This window comes from Lathyrus oleraceus, chromosome 7, assembly GCF_024323335.1.
Source record: "Lathyrus oleraceus cultivar Zhongwan6 chromosome 7, CAAS_Psat_ZW6_1.0, whole genome shotgun sequence".
NCBI classification, from domain to species: domain Eukaryota; kingdom Viridiplantae; phylum Streptophyta; class Magnoliopsida; order Fabales; family Fabaceae; genus Lathyrus; species Lathyrus oleraceus.
In genome coordinates this window covers 359,781,144-359,803,827 of record NC_066585.1, presented here as the reverse complement: position 1 = coordinate 359,803,827, position 22,684 = coordinate 359,781,144, and the positions used below count along the sequence as shown (strand labels likewise).

The 22,684-nt window shown below is 38.6% G+C and overlaps 1 protein-coding gene across 1 annotated transcript; it reads left to right on the top strand.

Annotated features, from left to right (window-relative positions):
• Positions 1-1,257: 1,257 nt before the first annotated feature.
• LOC127103836 (uncharacterized) lies at positions 1,258-2,565 on the top strand. Its single transcript, XM_051041077.1, has 2 exons — positions 1,258-2,062; positions 2,204-2,565. Exons 1-2 carry the CDS (start codon positions 1,258-1,260, stop codon positions 2,563-2,565), a joined length of 1,167 nt encoding a protein of 388 aa, XP_050897034.1.
• The last annotated feature ends 20,119 nt before the right edge of the window (positions 2,566-22,684 follow it).

The following is a 22,684-nucleotide window of genomic DNA, read 5'->3' as shown; positions in this document are numbered from 1 at the left end:
TGGCATACTTGTTGATTCTATATCCAAGTGAGAGCCCTCCTTTCAATTTGATGCAAAGATCTATCTTCCATATGTTTGTTGTGGTTTAAAAATAAGTTTTCTCCTTAAGATGACAATTTGTCTCTTTATCATAAAATCAACCCCAAAAAATCAACTCGAACTACGAGGTTTTGATCCTTCACGGGTACGTAGGCATAAGACTCAATGTCTTTCCAAATCATCAAACAATAAAAAGATGTTCTTTTTCTCATCTTCCCAATCAAATAGCAAACAATTTTAAACCAAACACATATATTTAAAAGGTTCCTATAGAGTACTACAGATGATTAGAGTGTTAATACCTTCCCTTTTTATAACACACCCCAGTACCTTAGAATCCCCCCCCCCCCCCGTTTTGCTTAGCTTAAGTTTAATCTTATAGATTTTCATATACATATTGGGTTATTTTTTTAATTTTCCCCTTCCCTTGGATAAATTAAAGTTCGGTGGTGATATTTTGATTCATGAGTCAAGTCTAATTAATAACTTGGTCTCTGATTCTTCACCGCGACAAAAATGGCGACTTCACTGGGAAAGAATATTAAGTGGGTGATACCTAAATTGTTTATATGTGTTTATTATTATTATTTGTTGCTATGTTTTCTTGGGTTTGATTATGGAGATCTATAAGTGGTGAGGAAATTCTAACCCGGATTAGAGAATACAAATAAGATAGGATGGTGGTATAATCAAAGTTACATATCTGGAGTAATCCTAAGCTTGATTAACATATGATATAACCCCGCTCAGTGGAGGCCCCTTTGATGGTAATATTTGTTGTTACGAGTAAATCGTAGTGGCATTATTATCTTCGACCTTGGAATCTAAGAAACTGAGGACCTTTAGAACCCTTTCAACACCTCTAAGATTTTTTAGGATGTAGTGCGTATATTATCCAAGTGTAAGATCTAAGGTAATTGTTACGTGATGCTACACTCAGATGAGTTTCTCTTGAGAATATTATTGGTTTGCGAGCAAGTCGTCAAACCGATAATATCCGAAAGATGGATCTATGACTCTAGGGACCACTTTAGAACCTTATTCTACAGGTATAAAATAAACCCATTAGTTCATACATTGTGGGATGGTTAGACCCTTGGCTCCTTGCTTAATGTCAAAACCCTAAACCCATATTTGAGAAACATGCATCCATAAAAACCTTTTTGCATAAAAACCAAGAAACTCAATAGTTTTCTTTTGCAAATGTCGATAGGTAAAATGGAACATGGGAGGAGGAATACCAAGAAATACACTTTCAAATGTCCTGACTTAACAGAGTCGAAGAAGCTTTGTTCTATGATAGTTAGTCCAAAGGATTTCAGAGCTCGGTATGGAAGAATTATGGATATCTTGAAGACCAAGGTTGAAGATGGAGTTCTCAACACCCTGGTACAGTTTTATGATCCACTCTACCATTGTTTCACATTTCCAGACTACTCACTTATGCATACTCTAAAAGAATACTCTTATTGGTTTGGTCTGCCAGTCTCTGACAAATTACCATTTAGTGGTTCAGAGAAGACCCATACGCTAGCAGCTATTGCAGAACCATTTCACCTAGAAACGTATGTTGTGAAGGCCAACTTCATTAAAAATGGAGGGATTCTAGGTCTAACCTCTAGATTCCTGATGGAGAAAGCCTTTCTCTTTGCAGAAGTAGATAGTAAAGATGAATTTGAAGCCATTTTTGCTCTACTCATTTATGGAATTGTGCTCTTCCCAAACATTGATGACTTTGTGGATGTTAATGATGTACGAATCTTCTTAATTGCTAACCCAGTACCCACATTACTTGGAGATACCTACCATTCTATCCATCACAGGACTAAGAAAGGTGGTGGAACCATTCTTTGTTGTGCACCTCTCCTATATAAGTGGTTTATTTCTCACTTACCCAGATCCAGGATCTTCGGGGAGAATCCACAGAAGCTCATATGGTCTCAGAGATTCATGTCCATTTTTCAAGGGAATATACATTGGTGTGACCCCTCCTATGATGTTGGAGTAATTATTGACAGTTGTGGTGAATTTCCTAATGTACCTCTCCTTGGTGTACATGGGGGAATTAACTACAACCCCATCCTTTCCAGACACCAGTTAGGATATCATATGGCAGATAAACCCGATAACCTTATGTTGTCATGTTAATTATACCTCAACGAAGAAGAGAATTCCAGTTTGAAGGATAGAATCATACATGCTTGGCGCAACATGCACAAGAAAGGAAAAGATCAATTAGGAAGAAAGAATTGTGTTGCTTTTGAGCCCTACACCCAATGGGTTTGTGCTAGAGACAGTGAACTTAAGATGCCCTATGCTCCTAAGAAGCCCTCATTCCCTTATGTTATAACATCATCATCCACCATTCCTATTGAGAATAGGGAAGAGTTTCAAGAAATTTTGGCTAGGTTGGAATTGGAAAGAGACACTTGGGAAGGCAAGTACCATGTCTTGAATGATAAGAAGATGAAGACGGAGCAGCAGTTAAAGGAGAAGGATGATTTGATTGAGATTCTGGAACAATAAGCTATGAAGAAACAGGAGGAACAAGAAGGTTTACTTCTCTCTAAAGTCCAGCCATTTCATGAGTATTCCAACATAGCTCCCACCTCAGGTGCTTGGAAGGGAATCATCGACAAGCTTATGATCAAGAACACTCATCTAAAGAGGCAGAAAAGGGAGCATCAGCCAGCAGTAGTACCTTTTACAGATGAGATTCCTTAGGACTCATAGACTTAGCTGTTTTCCTCTTGTATTGCTTAGGATCGTTGAAATTGTATTTCATCCTTTGCAATCCCTCAATTGTTTAATAAAAAGAGGTTTTTATTCAGCTTATACCAAATTTTGTCTCTATAATATTTGCAATAAATTATTGATTTTCTTAAAAATTAAAACTCATCTTTTGCATCTGCATCATTCAAGCACAAGTTCCTGCATTTCAAGAAACTTACATGTGTCTTCTCCCTCCAATAGTCAAACTGAATCACCAGTACAATACTCGAGCTAGTCGCTAGAGAAGGATGAGTCAGCTTGAACAAGAAAATCAAGAGCTCAGGGAGGAAGTAATCACCTTGAAAGACAGTTTGGAAAGGCTTACTGCTATGATTGAGACTTTGGTGGCTGCTCAGAATCAGTCATCGAACAATTCTCAAGATTCATTACAATGAACAACAATCTCTGAGAACGTATCGACGCCCATTCCAGTGGCGCCCATCAATGATAAACAATATCACATGCCACCCGGCTCTCTTGGGGCATGCCTCACGGTTATATGCCAACTGGATACCACCCTCAAAACGCTGAAGCTCCAATAGTGATTGTTGTGATGTGTGTACCTCCTCATGTGGTACATACAACTCCTTATAATGAAGAAAACATTTATCACGCTACTCCAAGCAAAGTTATGGGAGTATATGAGAGGTTAGACGGATTTCAAGATCATTTCTTAGAAATGCAAAGGGAAATCAACGCTCTTCGAGGTAAGGATCTTTTTGGCAAGACCGCTTCCGAACTCTGCTTGGTTCCTAATGTTCAAATTCCGCCCAAATTCAAAGTACCATACTTTGAGAAATACAAAGGAAATTCATGTCCTCAAAGTCATTTTGTGATGTATGCTAGGAAGATGTCCACTCAGAGTGACAACCATCAGCTTCTGATCCACTACTTTCAAGACAATTTAACTGGTGCCGCTCTTAAATGGTACATGGGCTTGGACAGCGCGAAGATCCATACTTTCAACGACCTTGGTGAAGCTTTTGTTCGTCAATACAAATGTAATATAGATATGGCTCTGGACAGAGATCAACTTCGGGCCATGTCTTAGAAAGACAAAGAGAGTTTCAAGGAATATGCTCAAAGGTGGCGTTAAATTACTGCACATATTTTCCCTCCACTTGAAGAGAAAGAGATGACAAAAATCTTTTTTAAAACTCTAAGTTCATGCTACTATGACTGCATGATCGCCAGTGCACCCAGTGATTTCATCGAGATGGTAAACATGGGCATGCGACTTGAGGAAGCAGTCCGAGCGGGACGTTTGAATAAGAAAGTCGGTGTTTCTAGTCATGTTAAGAAATTCGCCAATAATTTCTCCAAGAAGAAAGAATCGGATGTTAGTGTCGTTTCATATGGCAGACAAAGAAGAAAGTATTAACATGTTGCATCCGTTTCACCAATCATTAGTCCACCAACGGTAGCTGTAAGACCCCAATTTTGGCCCTAAGATCCCTCATGGCATCATAACATTGCATTTGCAAAGCCTCAAGGATCATAGGCATCTTGGTTCCCTTTGCCTTTGGGTGGGACCTCTTGTGAGTGGTTTGAGATCACCAAGCATGCTTGAATTGTATATCATTGCTTTTTCTCATTTATTCCTAACCAAAAGCACAAAAATATGTCACTAACATTTCTTGTTTGTAGCTTGAGCAATCACAAGGCCCAGGGCTTCTAGGAGATCCTTTGTGCAAAGATATGGCCAAGAGAAGATGAAGGCAAGCATGGCAATGGTTCCCAAAGCTCTCATCCATCAAATATGCCTCCCTAGTGTCTCTATTCATCATTTTGATCAAAGCAAGTCAAAGGGTTTGAAGTTTGTGTCCCAAAGAGCCCTAATTCATCTGTGTACCATAATGCCTTGCTAATGAAGCAACCTCAGCCCATGGTCAAATACGATAAAGGAAAGTTCTCTAATTCATAATTTAATGCATATTTGAACTTATTTGAGTGTCCTCAATCATCAATTCATCAAGATATGAGTTGTGGACTTGAGAAGTTGATCAGTCAATTCATCTAACTATTTTGAAATGCACTGAGACCTAAATTTTTATGTGTTGGTCAAATGGAGATGGTCCCAAAATCAAAATTGTTCTTGAGGTCAATATGAACAACTTTCATGTTCATAAAAAATTGATTTGAAGCTTGTAAAGTCATCTCCCATTCCAAGACATTATAGGTCATTTTGACTGAAACCCTAATTTTGGGTCAACTTCCCAAGAACATAACTCATTCATTTTTTATGATTTTGAGGTGGTATAAAATGAATTGGAAATCTTAAGATGTCTACTTAAAATGTTATGTTGAACAAAATTTCAAAATCTCAAAGGAAATACATGTGATAATGCAAAACATTATAGGTCACTTTGGACCAAATGCATTGAAAGGCAAAAAAGTCCAACTTCAAGTGCCCATAACGTCTTCATCGAAAATCCAAATGATGAAAAATTTAAGTCCATCTTGATTACATTGAAAATATATACAACTTTGATGTTGGAAGTTTTTTCATTTGAGGCTTGCATCCTCAAAACAGAAGGGCTTGAAGTTGGACCAATCTGGCAAAATTCTCAAAGGCATGTTTTGCACTATGAACTTCATGGCCTGTTTTCATAAATTTCCACACTTCAAATGAGTTTTTGTCCAACATAACATTTGTTCCTTATGTCAAGACCTTTCCAACCATTACCCACATGCCTATGTTTCAATTTTTCAAGTGGCATTTTCGAAGAGGTGAAGTTTTAGGCTCATTTATGCATAACATGTTGAAACTCATTACATAAGCCAATTCAATCACATGTACACATCCATTTCATCTTGCCTACATCTGAACACTCATTTTCCATTGCATTTGGGCCTCCCATGCGCCTGTACAGGCCCATGCATAGAGGCCCCATCACTTCATGCACACGAATTTAACATGCCTTGCATCACTTTGTGTTATAAATAGAGCTGCTCAAATTCATTCTAAACCAACCTAAAGGCGCCTAAAGCTCTGCAGAAATCAATTTCCAACCATACCAAAGGAACTAAATTCACATTTCTTCAAAAATTTCAGATCTGAAATTCAATTGAATTTGGTTGAATCTTCAGATCTAAAGTTCCTAAACCTTCATCATCTGAGCCATTGAACTTCTGTTTTGCAAAAGGAACCAAGGAAAGGAGCTCAGAACTTCACAATTCAAAGGTGTTCATCAACTGGTTTTTTCTTCGAAACTCCTTATTCCTTGATCAATTGGCCTTGATATTGTGTTGTCTGAAGTCCTCTCTATAGAGGCATCATTGTTGTGTGTTTAATTTTCAAAATCAAGCAAGTTCATGATGAACACCATCAAGCTTCCATCTCTGATTTCTCTCTTAATAGGAATCTAGAGTGGAAGTGAGTGGTATAGGAGTGATGTACATCACTTCCTCTTTCGATTGATGCCTAGATCGTTCATTTTGGTGAGCATTTGAACCTCTGTGTTTTTTTGCCCTCGTCGGAGAAGACGGTGGCGCTGGCCACCGTCCCCTTTGCCAGATGGATTGTGGATCGTGTGATGGCATCTCTAGATTTAGTCACAGCCTTCCATTGTTATGACTTTTATTTAATGTCCATGTGACGCGTTTGACTAAGGACTTTGGTAGGCGCGCGCTTGAGGGCCCTCTGATCAGCCACGCCAATTAATGAGGCTTGATCAGACGCCTGTAGTTTTTTCTGATTTTTATAATTTCCATTTTATTTTCTTAATTCCATGTTATTTCAAAAATTCATATCTCTTTTATTATAGGTCCAAAAAATATGGGACCAATTGCATTATTTCTCTTTTTAATTCTAGTTTCTAAAAATCATTTTTAATATTTTTTATTTCATCATTTGATATTTTTTGTGAATTTTCTCTTTTCTGTTTATTTTTAATTCATTTTAAATAGTTTTTGATATTCAAAAGATACAAAAATATTTTCTCAACCTATTTGAATGATGATGGATCTATGAAAAATATTCTCATCAATTTTTTAATTGATTTGAGATTTATTTGAGATTTTAGTTCAATTAGGTCATTTTTATTCATTTTTAATTGATAAAAAATAGTTTCTAACTTTTAAAAATGCTGAAATTTTTTGTCAAACTTTGTTTGACCTTGTTGGACTTGGGATAAATCACTTGGACCTTTCAAGGTTGATTTGAAGTGATTTTGAAGTTTGACCTTTCTTTATTATTTTAGTTCAAGTTTATTTTGAATATTAAAAATGCCTAAAAATATTTTGTTCATTTCTTGACTTCCAATCTTCATCTCACTTCTGTTTTTGATTGTTTGACCATGATCCTCAATGTCATTGGTCAACACTTGTTGATTGGTACATTCTATTTCATTTAATGCCTTTTATTCTTTTCATTTCCATTTTCCATCATCCATCTTATTCATCTCCTTCTTCTTCTTTTTTCTTTTTTGATCAATGAGTTAAAGGTTGATAAGTTAACATTGATTAGGGAGGCTTAATCTTCCTTGATTCAAATCTAATTCATCTTGATCAATTGATCAAATGAATGGCTTTGCATTAAGGATAGGTTGCTTCCTAAATCATGCAAAGGACTTAAACCAATACAAGATCAATTCTCTTCTTTTTGGCATGGCAAGTTGTTGGAACTTGGTTCACTAATCAAGACTTCTAACTTGTGTTGTTGCCTACATTATTATTGACCGGCCTCAGATAGTTGTGACTTCTACATAAGTCCAATTACGATTGCTTAACATAACGCTAAATTTGCCTTATGGCACACTAACTAATAACACTAACCATTAACCATTAACATTTACTTTTGCATTTTACTTTTATGCAATTTACTATTCTTGTACATATTATTCATTTGCTTTCTCCTTTGCTCATTTGAGCACATGTTTATGTTAATGCAATTTGCCTTTTGCTCACTTGAGCACATAATTGTGTATGTATCATTTGTGTTTGTTGTTATTGTTTTGATTGTTGTTGACCAAATGCAAAGAAATGGAAAAATGGACTTAGACTTTAGGACTTTCCCTATGCAAATTTGGAGTCAAAGAGCAACTAGGCATTGGGCCTTTAGAGTGCTATAAAAGTCAAAGAGCAACTAGGCATTGGGCCTTTAGAATGCTTAATGTTGAAAGATGACCTTGAAAGGACCAACTTCTAACTCTTCTTGTCCATTCCTTGTTTGTTTTGTTAGAATCTTTTAATGTGTGTGTTCTTGTGCTAGGGATTCCAACTTGATCCAAATTGAGGAACCATTGCCATGAGCTTCTAAGAGAGAGAGGGATCCAAGATACATTGAGGAGTTTTCCAAGAGTTCATTTGATTGTTGATTGCTTGAGTTTATGCTTATGTGATTGCTTATTCCAAAGGATGGGAGCTACTTGGATCATCAATATGATCTCAAGAGAGGAACTCCATTTTGTGGTCTTGTTTCTTATCCCTCACCTCTTGTATGTTTAGGACTTTAGCCATTCTTCTTCTTCTCTCCACTCTAACCCAAGCCAAAACTTTTGTGCAAACATTAACACTTATTTTCAAACATTAGAAACCTAAGCCTTATGCTTTTGATTTTCAAACTTTCTTTTCATAACACTTATTTTGAATTGAACTTCTAAGTCAACTTTGACCATTTTGTACATACTTTTCATTGGTAAATATAACCCATTTAAATGTCCTTTTTGTTGTTTCAATGGCCACTTTCTTAATCAAATTTTTTCACAACCTTTAGCTATTAGGTTTGAGTTATCCTTGAGGTAGATATAATGCTCACCTATATCCTTAGTGATGGACAATGAGTCTTCCATGCTTATTATAGGGTTAACCCTTCACTAGCATGTTGAAGCTATCCTCACATGGTGGATTTGTGGTTTTAGGTTGAGTTTTCTCCCTTGGATAACAAAAGACCTTAAGGCTTTTGGACCAATTAATTCACCAACTCATTTTGAGATTTTTACCCCGAACTACGAGGTTTTGATCCTAATCTTTTTTAAGATGGTACGTAGGCAATGGGTTCATCCATCCAAACACAAATATAAATAAACTTGTACATTCTTTTCTCATCTCTTCAATCATGTTTGCACAAATAAATTTTCACAAAAATACCAACCTTACAACCAATGTGAAAAGGGATCCCTAGGAGTACCTAGGATGTTTTGGGTGCTTAAAACCTTCTCATTGCATAACCAACCCCCTTACCCAGATCTCTGGCATTTTTACTAGTTTTTGATTCGATAAAACTTTTAGGTTTTTGTTCGCTTTCTAACCATTCCTTTGGATAAATAGAAGTGCGGTGGCGACTCGACTTGTATGGTTTACCTTGGATTTAGTCAATATCTCTAATGGTAACGAATACCCCACTACAGTAGCACCAATTTATCAGCCACAATTTGTTAGACTATGGCACGGATCTAGAAGGGGGGTTGAATAGATCCCAGTTAAAAACTTGAGTCGGCGCTACCAATTTAAAAGTAAAATTGGTTTTAAAATTGTTTTAGGTGCGGAAGCGACCGAGGAAAATTTAGTCTAAAAAGCGAACCGTTATTGGAAAACCGGATATGCGTTAAGCTAATGGATAAGAGATAAAACGAGATACAATTCACTACACTAGTTGCACAATCAATGATAGAGTTCACTCACTAGCAAGCCTAGTTCCAATGAACCAAAATACCAGAGTAAAACTCAGTGCAAACTTAAGGCAACTTTGGCTTAGGCAATTTTACAAACACTTGGTGTGCATAAGCACTCCAAGTGATATTTGAGTTGAGTAAGTAAGTCAATTTATCCTAGTACAATTTGTTATTGTACTTAGTATTACAACAGCTGTTTTAATCACTTACTCAACTTATATCAAAGTTTGTTAAAAAATTGCTTGAGCTAAAATCACTTAAATTTTAAGCTGAAAAACAAATTATGCAGAAAGTTAAAGGAGACAGAGATTTGATGAGGCAGTTCCCCCGCCGTCCTCGCTTCGGGGTACGTCTGCCCTCAATTCTAAAATTAGAATTGAGATGATTTAATTAAATATCACCTGTGAACTTTAACCGTTTATACAAGGATTGCAACGCAAGTAAACACAGAATTTTCAATGTGTTGAATGATGCTTCCTATCCTTGCTCCTTGATTCAAGATGAATCAAGACCTTCGATCGTTGTTGCTAGACCTCCGATTCCAGCCCCTTTGTTGAAGAATCTTCCGTTCTTCAAACCCTCGGCCCGGCTGATCTCAAACACAACGAGTCGAACCCGAATCCTTCACTTCAATGCCACCGAAACCGCTACTAGACTGATGAAGACTTCCTCTTCTCAATCACCTTCGCTCGGCTGAATATTGATAAAGCGATTCGTCCAAAAAAAAACCCCCAAACGCAAACTTGTATTGGAGGATAAAACCCTAATGGTTTTATTCAAGAAAGAACCTGCCAAGACTTCAACTCGAACCCGATTCTTCAATCGCAACTTCGAACCTTATCACCTTCAAGTTATCACGAATCACATCAAACGTTATTGTGTGCAGTTGATGTATTGTGGACTGTTGAAGATGAAGATGATGAATCTTTGACAACTTTTGCACTCTTTCTTGTTTCCTTGAACACTTGAACTCAAAATAGAAAAAATTGGTTAATAGAAGTGTTTTGACTTCTATATATAGCAGCAGACAAAATCAAACAAACATAACAGTATTTCAAAAATTTGAAATAAATCAGAAAACTGAGATAGCGCGCGAGCGGTCGACCATAGGTCGGCGTGTGCTGACCCGTGGGGCATGCGTCGACCCTATGCGTCGACTCAAACGTTTTATGCGCTGACCCGTGGATAACATCATTTTGCCATGCGCCAACGTGTGGTCGACTCAAGGGGTTTATGCGCCGACCCGTGAGCTATGCGCTGACCCCATGCGTCGACGCATGCAGCTTTGCGCTGACTCCCTTCAGTTTATGCAGGGCTTTGCGCTGACCCGTGAGCTTTGAGCTGACCCCTATGGTCGACTCAAAGCATTCAAATCTGCAGAGAAACTTTGATTAGTGATTCTTTATGTATTTAGTCATGATCACACTTTGTCTACATGTTTTTAATGATTACGGTAGATTTAGAATGATGTGGAAAAGGATATTGTGGGTAATGTGTTGCATTTGTTCGTAGATGTGCATGATGGTCTTTTGTCATCATCGAAACTTGATATCGTATGTTGTATGACACTTTGTCTTTACATACTCCCCCTTTTTGATGATGACAACCTGTATAAATCGACGTGACGAACATCATGCAGTATTGACACATTTTGCACACTCCCCCTTTCTTTTGTAATCTAAGGCCATTTGCAGAAAGCTGCGACTGTTAGTTGTGTGCATTTTGTTAGCATGTCAAGCATATTTCTCCCCCTTTGACAACATCAAAAAGAGAGACAGAGTGAGTATTCAAGATTGCAACGAAAAGTTCACAGGCAGTAGTATAGATACCAACGAAATAATATCACACTTATATCATTTCTTAACAATAGTCGTTAATTAAAAAGGAGAAAATACATAAGGAAGCTGTGGTGCATAAACAGGCAAAGCAAAAAAAACAAAATACATGCAAAAACAACAAGCAACATGTAATGTGCATATGAATGGCTATTGTCTTAAGTGACGGTGGCCGGGATGGTAGCATACGCCTGGGTTTCTGCTAGGGTCAGCCAGAGTTTCGAGGTAATCACAAACACCTTCCAGATGCCTAAGACTCCCTGTGACCTGCCTATCCAAATCTGCATATCGTTCATTTAGGCTTGTGGAGAGGTTTTCGATCCGCTCATTTTGGGTTTGAAGTTGACTGGTAATTTGAGCAAGTCGGTCATCCTGGGATTCCATGAAGGTTTGTTGGGCAAGTTGCATGCTTTGCATCATCTCCAACAGCTCTGAAGAGTCAACAGGATGTGGAGGGGATGGAAGAAATTCTTCATCAGGATGGTGATACGGTTGGTAAGATTCACGTCGAGTTGTCCAACCCGTATGTTGCCATTCACCCCAGCCACCCCATCGTGGAACAGCTTCTTCATATGTATCCGGCTGCTGTACCCAAGCAGAGCCGGAGTAGTCGTATGTGCCAATGGGTGAAGGACTGTCGTCTCCACCATTGTGAGCATTATCGTGCCTTGCTTCTTCTTCTTCATCTTCTTCTTCTTCTTCATTTTCCATTTCATCGTCCTGTTCTTCGCTTTCATCACTGTCAGCCCTTGGAGGAACGTATCCTCTTCTAACAAACTTATATTTCTTCCGCTCCTTGCACCATATATATCCCATCATAGACATGGTTTTTGTGCTAAATTCTTTGTCAGGTGTGACTGATGTTAACGGGAAAGACGGATGACTAACATTGGCTGTTGTAAGGGCTTCTTGGATGAAGGATCCGTAGGCGAGAGCAGTTCCTCGTCCGGAATCCCGAAGATTATACATTCTACTAGCAATGTAGTATGGCCAGTTGATTTTTATCTTGTTTTTCAGAATGTAGATCAAATGCACCTCGGACTGTTCGACTCTGGAGAGACCGCCCTTCTTGGGCCGCAGGATGCGTGAGACAATCCATTGGAGAATCCTTTCCCCGGCGCTCAGTTTGCCCGCAGTGACGGTTCGTGGGAACAAGTCACTCTGCACAAAATCATCAGAATATGGCCGTTCCAACATGTCATTTAATGCACTCTTAAACTCATAGCCATCTATGTGGTGAGAATCAGTCACCTCAGGCAGGGGATTTCCAGTATCATCCACAGACAAATCAAAATATTTGTTCCAGAAATTTGATTTAACTGATACCTTTGTAGAGCCAACTTTGGAGGAAAGCTTGTGTCCGCGAAAGTTCTCATGAAGACCGGAGTAGAAGACTCGGACAAGGTCTTCACTGTATTGAGTGTTGCACTCCAAGAAGTTGATGAGACCTTGATGCTGCAGCAGAGACAGGACTTCCGGTAAGTGCATGCGTTCAGCTTCAAGTCTATAGAACGCGTGTTGTTGCACAACTCCTCGTTTACCGATGTCTTTGTTGAACATTTCGACACGAGCAGGTGGAACGAGTGATACAGCAGATACGGGAAGAGATGCACCGGATGATTCTCGGGGTCTTTTGCCGGAGGGTCTGCGTGATGAGGAAGCCATTTGAGTGGGTTTAAGATTGAGTGTTTGGAAACAGAGAGAAGGTTTAATGAGGGTTTTGAGAGTGATTCTTCTAGAGAGGGGTTTTTCCCAATTTATAGTGGAAAGGTTAGGGTTTTGGGAAGATGGAAGATCAAAGACCAATAGCCACTAGGTAGATGCAAGTTACAAAGTAGTGGGTAGTTTGAAAGGTGATGGAATGTAATTGCACATTTAATGATGTGAATGCATGAGAGATGATTTAAAATTCTGCAGAAAAACGAAATCTTTGAGCGATGCGTCGACCATACCCCTGTATGCGTCGACGCATACTGTTTGATTTTTAAAAATGCAAAAGTTATTTAATCATGCGTCGACCATAACCCTGGTGCGGTCGACTCATACAGTTTAGAATTTTCTATTTTCATTACTCAGCACATGCAATGACCAGTTTGATGCATAATTAACACCACATACAACAATACACAACCAAAGGGATATATCAGGCGTATATATATATAAGCAATATCATTATGAGATAGAATTATTGCAGTCATGAGATTTTGCAGAGAGAGGAAGAGGAACAATATCACCTTAATGCCGGAGTGCCTTAGTGAACAGTGGACATGTGCTTACAACAACATAGATTTGTCAGAAGTACAGTATTATGGTTTTAAATGAAATAATGTAAACAGCAGATTATAGTGTCCGTTCCGAAATATCGAGAATGCCAAGTTCTCGGCGAATATGAAAGAAAGGTTCAGTGGCTAGAGGCTTTGTGAAAATGTCCGCTAGTTGATTTTCAGTATTTACGTGTTCAAACACGATGTCACCTTTCTCTACATGATCCCGAAGAAAGTGGTGTCGAATTTCGATATGTTTGGTGCGGGAATGTAGCACAGGATTCTTGGTCAGGTTAATAGCACTCGTGTTGTCACAAAAGATGGGAATACGTTCAAGTTTGAGGTTGAAATCCAATAGTTGTTGCTTAATCCATAGGATTTGGGCACAACAGCTACCGGCGGCAACGTATTCCGCTTCGGCGGTTGACAAGGCAACAGAAACTTGTTTCTTGCTATGCCAACTAACCAAAGAGTTTGAAAATAGGTGACAAGTGCCACTTGTGCTTTTCCTATCCGATTTGCAACCGGCAAAGTCGGAATCGGAAAAACCTACCAAGGAACAATCATTACCTTTGGAATACCATAGACCATACTTCGGAGTACCGGATAAATATCGAAGTATCCGTTTAACGGCTTTTAAATGGGATTCCTTGGGACATGATTGATATCTTGCACACATGCATACGCTAAACATAATATCGGGACGGGAAGCAGTAAGATAAAGGAGTGAACCAATCATACCTCTATACCGTTTCACATCTACTTTCTTACCGTCTTCATCTTTGTTCAAGTTGGTACACGTAGGCATGGGGGTGTCTATGGCCTTAGCTTTTGCCATGTCAAATCTCTTGATAAGGTCCAAACAATACTTTGTCTGGCTTACGAAAGTTCCTTCTTTGAGCTGTTTGATTTGCAGACCGAGGAAGTATGTGAGCTCCCCCATCATACTCATCTCGAACTCGCCCTGCATAAGGTCAGAGAACTCTCTCACAAGATTCATGTTAGTAGATCCAAAAATGATATCATCTACATAAATTTGCACTAATATCAAGTGCTTTCCTTGACGTTTAATGAAGAGGGTTGTGTCAACCTTTCCTCTTGAGTAACCTTGATCTAGTAGGAACTTGTTTAGTCTCTCATACCAAGCTCTAGGAGCTTGTTTGAGACCATACAAAGCTCTTTTCAGTTTATAAACATGATCAGGATACTCATGGGATTCGAAACCCGGAGGTTGTGCGACATAAACTTCTTCATTTATGTGACCGTTAAGGAAAGCGCTCTTAACATCCATTTGGAATAGCTTAAAATCCTTTGCACAAGCAAAGGCAAGGAGAAGGCGTATAGCTTCGAGTCTGGCAACCGGCGCATAAGTTTCCTCATAGTCGATGCCTTCCTCTTGGTTATACCCTTGCGCGACTAAACGCGCCTTATTACGGGTTATTACCCCGTTTTCGTCCAGCTTGTTCCTAAACACCCATCGGGTGCCGATTACTCGATGATCTCGCGGAGGAGGGACAAGGTCCCAAACCTCATTTCTGGTGAACTGATTAAGTTCCTCCTGCATTGATAAAAACCAGTGTTCATCGAGTAGGGCTTCTTTAGGGTTTTTAGGTTCCATCTGCGAAACGAAAGCGAAGTGATAACAGAAATTACTTAGCTTAGACCGAGTTGTTACACCCTTTGAGATATCTCCGATAATGTTGTCGATTGGATGGTCTTTAGAGTACTTCCAAGCTTGTGGAAGAACATCGTTTGAAGGCGGATGATCTACCACGGTTTCATCATGGAGTACATCTTTGTCCTCCTCAATTTTGACTGTGTCGGGTTTGTAAGACCCCAATTTTGGCCCTAAGATCCCTCATGGCCCATATCATCTCATATCATAGCCTCAAGGATCATTGCATGCCCTAGTTCCCCCCTAGTGGGTAGATTGCTTGGTGAGTGTGGTTCTTGATCACCAAGCATACTTTGCATTTGTATATCTTTGCTTTTCATATGTTTATCATTCAAAAAGTACAAAAATATTGTCAGTCTAACCTTGTTGCTTGCAGTTGAAGCAATTATCAGCAATTAGGTCAAAGACAGTCAACAGTCAGTCAAAGCAATGGATGATGGCCATTCTTGCAGAATTTGGGCACCATGACCAATAATCAAGAGTTCACACAACTTGGGACATCATTGGAAATCAAGGTCTCAAGGAATTAAGGTTTGGAATTCATCAGAAGTGGTTCAATCATGCAAAACCCTAGAAAAGTCAACAGAAAGTCAAACTTGGTCAACTGGCCATTTAATCAGTGATTTGATGGACGAAATTGATTTGAAGGAGTTCATTCATGTCTATACAAGCCTCATATGTCATGTACAACCTCATCATGGAAGAATTTGAAGTCAAACAGAAAATTTCCAGAAATGGAAACTGGACCTGTAACTGAAACTTACCAAAAATGGAAAGTCTTGATCCTCAACTTACATCATGATACAAGCTTCAAATGAATTTTTGCCCAACATGAAAGTTGAAGATCTTGTTCTCCCATTTCCAAAAAGTCCAAGAACTCTCAATTCCCATGTGTGGTTGGCAAGTTATGATCGAATCGATTTCAGAAAATCTTGAACTTCAAAAGGCCATATCTCTCAAACCGTTTGGCCAATTTTGGTGGGGTTTTTTCCTACAAGTCACATTTGATCCCCTCTTTCCAAAAATATAAATTTCATGAGCCAAAACTTCACCAATCAAAATGGCATATTTTGACATTTTTCATTTAAATGCAAGTTTGACCAAGAGTTGACTTTTTGATATAAACATTTTTTCAACATTTGGCCAATTGGGACAGCTCAGAAATATCATTTTAAGTGTGTTTGCAAGCTCAAATTATGCAGCACATGTGAATATATACTTGTTTGCTTGAATTGTAAGAAAGGTACAATTTCACCATACTTGTCCATGCTTCCACAACCATGCCTTGTACCTCAAAAGAACAGCAGCATTATGCATCATTTTTTTCTGTCATTGTGAACCTAATTAGCAGCCTAACCAGCACCAACAAGAAGCCATGTCCTAATTGCTTAAAAATTGGAAAAAGTACATGTTTTCATGGAATTCATCCTACAGCCATGCCTAGAACCAGAAGGCAGCAGGATTGCCCATAATTCTCTGTCACTGATAGCAGCAATGGCAGCATGAAAAAACCACAATTGAAGGACATTGCCTTGCCACCAAAAGCAGGACTCAATAGCAGCTTATTTTTGGATGATGTATTTTCTGTCCCTTGGAGGACAGTAGCAGCAGGGGCAGCAGGACAAAGCCATTTTGGCCAAGACAAATCAAGAGGATGCATCCTCATTTTCAAAAAGAACTCACCTTACTTACATTCCTAATTTTCTGTCATCACACCATACATCTTGCATATTCCAATTTTGCTGTAAATTGACAAAAGGAACAAAACTGGCTGGGCCAAATACCATTCTCCTCATTTTCCTGTCATCAAAGCCAGGAGAACAAGCCACACTGCAGCAAAAAATCATGGAACCAACCTTGCCCTCACCTTGCTATTTTTCTGTCCAAACATAACAAACTGAGCTGGGCTTGACAGCATTTCCTCACCATTTCCTAACACAAACCACAAACACTGCATCTAAAAATCCTGTCAAACAAACCAACAGAAGGGATTTCACTCACTCATCCTAATTTCACTCATCCTTATTTCAAGAACTCTTCTGTCAAACACCACAGAAAGAACATGCCTTTCCCTCATTTTTCTTGCCATGGCCAAGCATCACTAGACAACACCACATGACAGCAACACCAAACAGCACCAAAACAAAAAATGAAGAGCCTCACTTTCTGTCATGAAGCTAACAGCCACAAGCCAACATAACCAACTGCATACACCCTTGTTTTACATCTCAAATGTTCTGTCCAAAACACAATGGCTTCAAACATGACAGCCACATAGCAAACCATTGATCACTCATCCTAAAACTACCTCACCCTGCTATCTGCATCTCACTTTTTCTGTCAAAAACACAACAAACCAAGCCTGGCAGAAAAAAAGGAACCAGCAGACTGCAGCCACGATCAGAAAAAAAGCTCACTCTCTCACTTTTGCATTTTTGACCTTTGGCAATTTTTGCTCAAAATCTCCAAACAACTTGAACATTCCTTCATGTTTCCATCATCCAACCAACTTTTGGAAGCTTTTTGAACCTCCATTCCCCTACTGTAAAGCTTGTTCTTGCTCTGTTTCCCTCGAGCTCCAACAATGGCAAAACATGAGCTGAGCACTTTCAAGCATGGTTGAGCTAAAAGGCTTCGAGCATTCAACATTGCCAAGCATAAGGGCCATCTGTTTCAGCACAACAGCACCAAACAATCACTGATTCACATATTTCTTCAAATCCAAGTAAAATCTTGAATCCCTTATTTCTCTAAATGATGATATGTGTCTTGTAACTCTTTCCATGCTTGTTCCAATACAACTTGAATCATGCTAAATGGTTAACCATATCACAAGAAATCTGGAAATAAGTTTGATGGTCATATGTATTTTTGTTCGATTCTACTTCCATGTTGTGTTACACTGAAAAATAATGATGGATTTGCTTTCACCATGCCCTAATGCTTCTAGTGATATGCTGGTCATCCATTTCTGGGACTTTTTGTTCATGATCAAAACTTGATGATTCATACTTTATCTGCTCGATTCATGCATTTGATTGTGTTTCATGGAAAATGGATGCTGGATTGTTACTCACCATGCCTTAATGAACACATTGCTATGTTTAATTTTAAATTCTGGGCTTGAAAAAAATTCGAGTTGAATGAAGGTGATGAGTGCTTGCTGTTGTGATAAACCCTCATACTCTGCCCAGAAATCCACATTGATTCATGTTCTGTCTGTTTGTGTTAGGATGCCACTTGGGTGTTAATGCCATGCTGTTGTTTGTTTTGTTTGGTTTGATGATGATGAACATTGAGTGAAGAATGCTGCTGTTGTTGAAACCCCAGCTTGTTTCCAGTTTTTTGTTTTCCCAGAACTCATATGCATTTGGTTTGTTGTTGTTTTGCATGAACCGTATCAATGCCATGTTATTTGTGTGCTATGTTGGAAGCTTGATTGCCATGATTTTGCTTGAAAATGTTGAGAAACCATACTGCATAAACCCTAGGGTTCTTCTTAAACCCAGAAAATTCATCCATTGGCCGGGTTACTGTTTCATTGGCTGAGAGCCAATCAAAACATTTCATTTCGCAGGGCCAAAACGCATAGCTTCAATTAGTGAGGCGCAATATTACAAGTTTGCCATCGGTTGACCATTGTTTGACCATTGTTCCATGTTATTTGCTCATGTTGCTTCAATTATTTACTCAAGTTCACAAATTCATTTCTCTCTCAATTTTCATCCAAAAATCATGAAACTTTTTCCATCATGTTCATGAGTGTGTCTGGTATTTAATTATGATTTTTAATCATTTTTTGGTTGACTGGATTTTAATTGACATGAAGTTTCTTGACATGTATGCATAATTGACACCCTTAGCCATTCCTTTTGTGAAATTGTCATGTTGCATCCAATGAGCTTGAAATGTTTTTGTGGTAAAACTAGACATGCTCACCTTCATTTCCATATAAAGATTGTGCATTTATCGTTTATGGTTTGCTAGTTATGATTTTGTGAACTAGGGTGTGACAATTTGTGTCACACCAATGATGTGCATCTTCTTGATTTTTGTTCATATAATTCCTGGCCTCCAAATCACTTGAAATTTTGCATGAATGATCTATCACATGTCTAGTTTGTGTATGAATTTTCTTGGAATTAATCATGCTGTTTTCCATTTGATTGTGAATTTTCTTCCATGCTTAGTCATTTGTGGACTTTATGTGATACACATTGCCAAATCTTTTGTGAAATTCTCAAATCTTATTGTATGACCATGAAATTTCATATGTGATAACTAGACATCTTGACCTTTTGCATTGGTGTTAATCTCATTCATTTCTCTTCTGTTTTCAAATTGATATGATTTTTTGAAGTTGACCCATGCTTGTTGACCTTCATTGTGCTTATTTGAATTTGGTTTGACTTCATGATTTTAATTGACTGCCTTCCTCTCATCCAAATGCAATGAAATTTGACATGCTTGCCATGCTAGGTGTTAGGACTGAATGTGATTTATTTGATAATTTTTGAGATTGTTTGGGTTGACTTTTGATGCAAGTCATTCTGTTGACTTTTGTGTGCTTCTCCTGCCATGCTTTGCATTCTTTTGTGTATGAAATGACAATGATGCATGATTTGATTATGAATCCAATTGAGATTGCTTCTTAAATGTTTGAACATGAATTGGGTTGACTTTTCTTTGCTGTTTGACTTTTTTCTTTCACCTTTGACCCTAGGCTAGTCCTAGTGGTCTTTTGAGCTTACATTTGAGCTATTGTTTCAGGTTAAGCACCAATGCCTCAAAGACCATTCATATTTGATTGAGTTGGATCATATATCACGTGCTAACCCTTGTTTTGTAGGTTGACTCATGTAACTTGAGTCTTTGTGCCTTGCACAATTGGTCCCTCTGTGGTTGACTATTGGTTCATTTCCTTTTGTTGAACTGTTTACTAATTGGTTTGCCTTTTTCAGGTACTTTAGTTGCTTAAGTTCTTTGAACTTGCTTGCTTTGCTATTTAGCATTTGCTTTGAGGTATAAACCTTTCTTCTTCATGTAGTCTGGAGTCCCGGTCTGTTATTTGACCGGGCAAACTGTCTGAAGTCCTCCTTAAGAGGCAATGCCTGTGTGTGTTTAAAATTGTCCCAAGCAGGAAAAGTCCTCATTTGAGGCAATTGGTGGAAGGTAGGGATAAGCAGTCTATCCCCCACTATTCAGTGTGTCCTCTCTTTGCTCCCATTATATGGTTGAAGCATTGAGATAAAAACCCAAGATCTATCGAGTCAATAATCTGTGGAAAGAGTTCCTACTTTCTGAACTCCCACACCTTCTGATATTCAAATGCTCTCTCTGACCAGAGATAAGAGCAATGAGGCACACCCCTCATATCCTTTCATCTGCTTCACCTTAGCCCCTCAATGGCAAGGTTAAGAGCACCTGTGACCCTATTCCAGTTGGCTTCAATGCCTAACCCTTTTGTATGAGCCTCCTTGTTTGGTGATAGTGTGTGCTGAATGCTTTCATTGATTGATTGTTGTTTTATATACACATGTTTGCTTGTATGCTCTATGCATTTACCATCATTTATTGCTCATTGATGCATAATCATCTCATTTGTCTTTGTGACATTATCATTATTGTTTACCCATTGAGGACAATTGTAAGACCATCCATTGGCCATTGCTCCTATGATATGGAAGTGAGTATGAGACCATTACCTTGGCCACTCATCTTATCTTTGCTTGATGCACTTGTTTGATTGTATGTGAGGATGCAATTGTAAGTCCCTGCAAGTTGGCATTTGTATTCCTAGGACCATACTGTGGATGTTAGAGTAAGCCCAGACAGATTGGCATCTGACATCCATGTTTTGCATTTGTTTGATTGTATGTGAGGATGCAATTGTAAGTCCCTGCAAGTTGGCATTTGCTTTCCTATGATCATATGTTGGATATTGGTATAAGTCCAGACAGATTGGCATCCGGTATCCAAGTTTCATTTTGTTTTAGGAGATTAGTATAAGTCCATTGAGTGGCCTCTGATATCCAGTTTTGTTTTAGGATCGCGGTATAAATCCATTGAGTGGTATCCGGTGTCCGCTTTTTGCTTTTTGTTTGTGAGATTGGAGTAAGACCATTGAGTGGCATCCGGTATCACCTGTTTGTTTACATTATTATTACCTATTGCTTATTCCAAAGGACACACTTGAATCATCTCCCATATGATTTCAAGAAGTGAACCTTCTAAGAAGTTTTACAATCCATATCCATCCATTCATCCTCATTATGTCCTAAACCTTTTCACACTTCAATTTTCAAACTTGACATAGATATTGTGCAAACTTCTTCATGTTTTCCAAACTAAAAACCTGGACCCAAGTCCTTGACTTTTTCAAACTCCATTTTCATAATACTTCTTTCAAATCAATCTTAATCATACTTTGACTTCACTTTCATAATCACAATCAATTAACTTCACTCATTCACTTGTTTTGGCTTTGTCCATTGTTAATCTTTTCATGCATTAGCCATAGGTTTCAATTATCTTTGTGGTTGATGTAAATCTTGCCTATCCTTAGTGAGTCGACAGTAAGACTTCCGTACTAAAAACAGGGTTAACCCCTCTAGTGCGTCGAAGCTATCCTCACATGGTGGATGTTGGTCTTGGTCGAGTTTTCTCCCATTGATAATGAAAAGCCTCAGTGCTATTGTTTAAAATTGAATCCACCAACCTTTTGGAAATCTTTCAGCCGAACTACGGCGTTTTGATCCTTACCTTTGATGGAAGGTACGTAGGCAGCGGGTTCATCCGTTCAAACCCAATAATAAAATTGTATATTCTTTTCTCATCATCCCAATCATGTTTGCACAATACTTATGTCATAACAAATAACAATTTAGTACAACAAGTGTGAAAAGGGCTCCCTAGGAGTACCTAGGACGTAGTGGGTGCCTAACACCTTCCCATTGCGTAATTTACCCCTTACCCAGACTCTCTGATCTTTTTATTAGTTTTCTACGTGTAAAACTTCTTAGGCTTTTGTTCGCTTTTTAGCCAGTCCTTTGGATAAATAAAAGTGCGGTGGCGACTCGAAAATCATTGTATGCTTTGCTTATGGTTTAATCGATAAATCATATAGCGACGAATACACCGCTACAGAAAAGTGGCGACTCTGCTGGGGATATCTCACCAGAATCCTTGGTGGTATTGCCTACTTTTCACCCTTGTTGTGCTATATTGTTATCTGTTATTTGACATATTTTTGTACAATTTGGGATGACTGTATTGATTGTAATGTTTGAATTGCTTGATATACAATTGTTGTTTGCTTTGGTGATCTGTGAGGTGAGTTCTATACCCGAACTCGAGTGCACTCTAGGATAGGAGAATGGCATAGTCTTGTTGACTGGTGTGGAGTATTCCTTAGCCAGTTGACTTGCGAGTCCATTCACTTGGTGGAGGTCATGTTGAACTAATAATGTCACACAAGTTATTTGT

Coding starts and splice junctions, on each gene's coding strand:
- LOC127103836 (XM_051041077.1), top strand. CDS start 1,258: ATGGAACATGGGAGGAGGAATACCAAGAAATACACTTTCAAATGTCCT. Junction 2,063..2,203: donor AGTAATTATTGACAGTTGTG/GTGAATTTCCTA, acceptor ACCTCAACGAAG/AAGAGAATTCCAGTTTGAAG.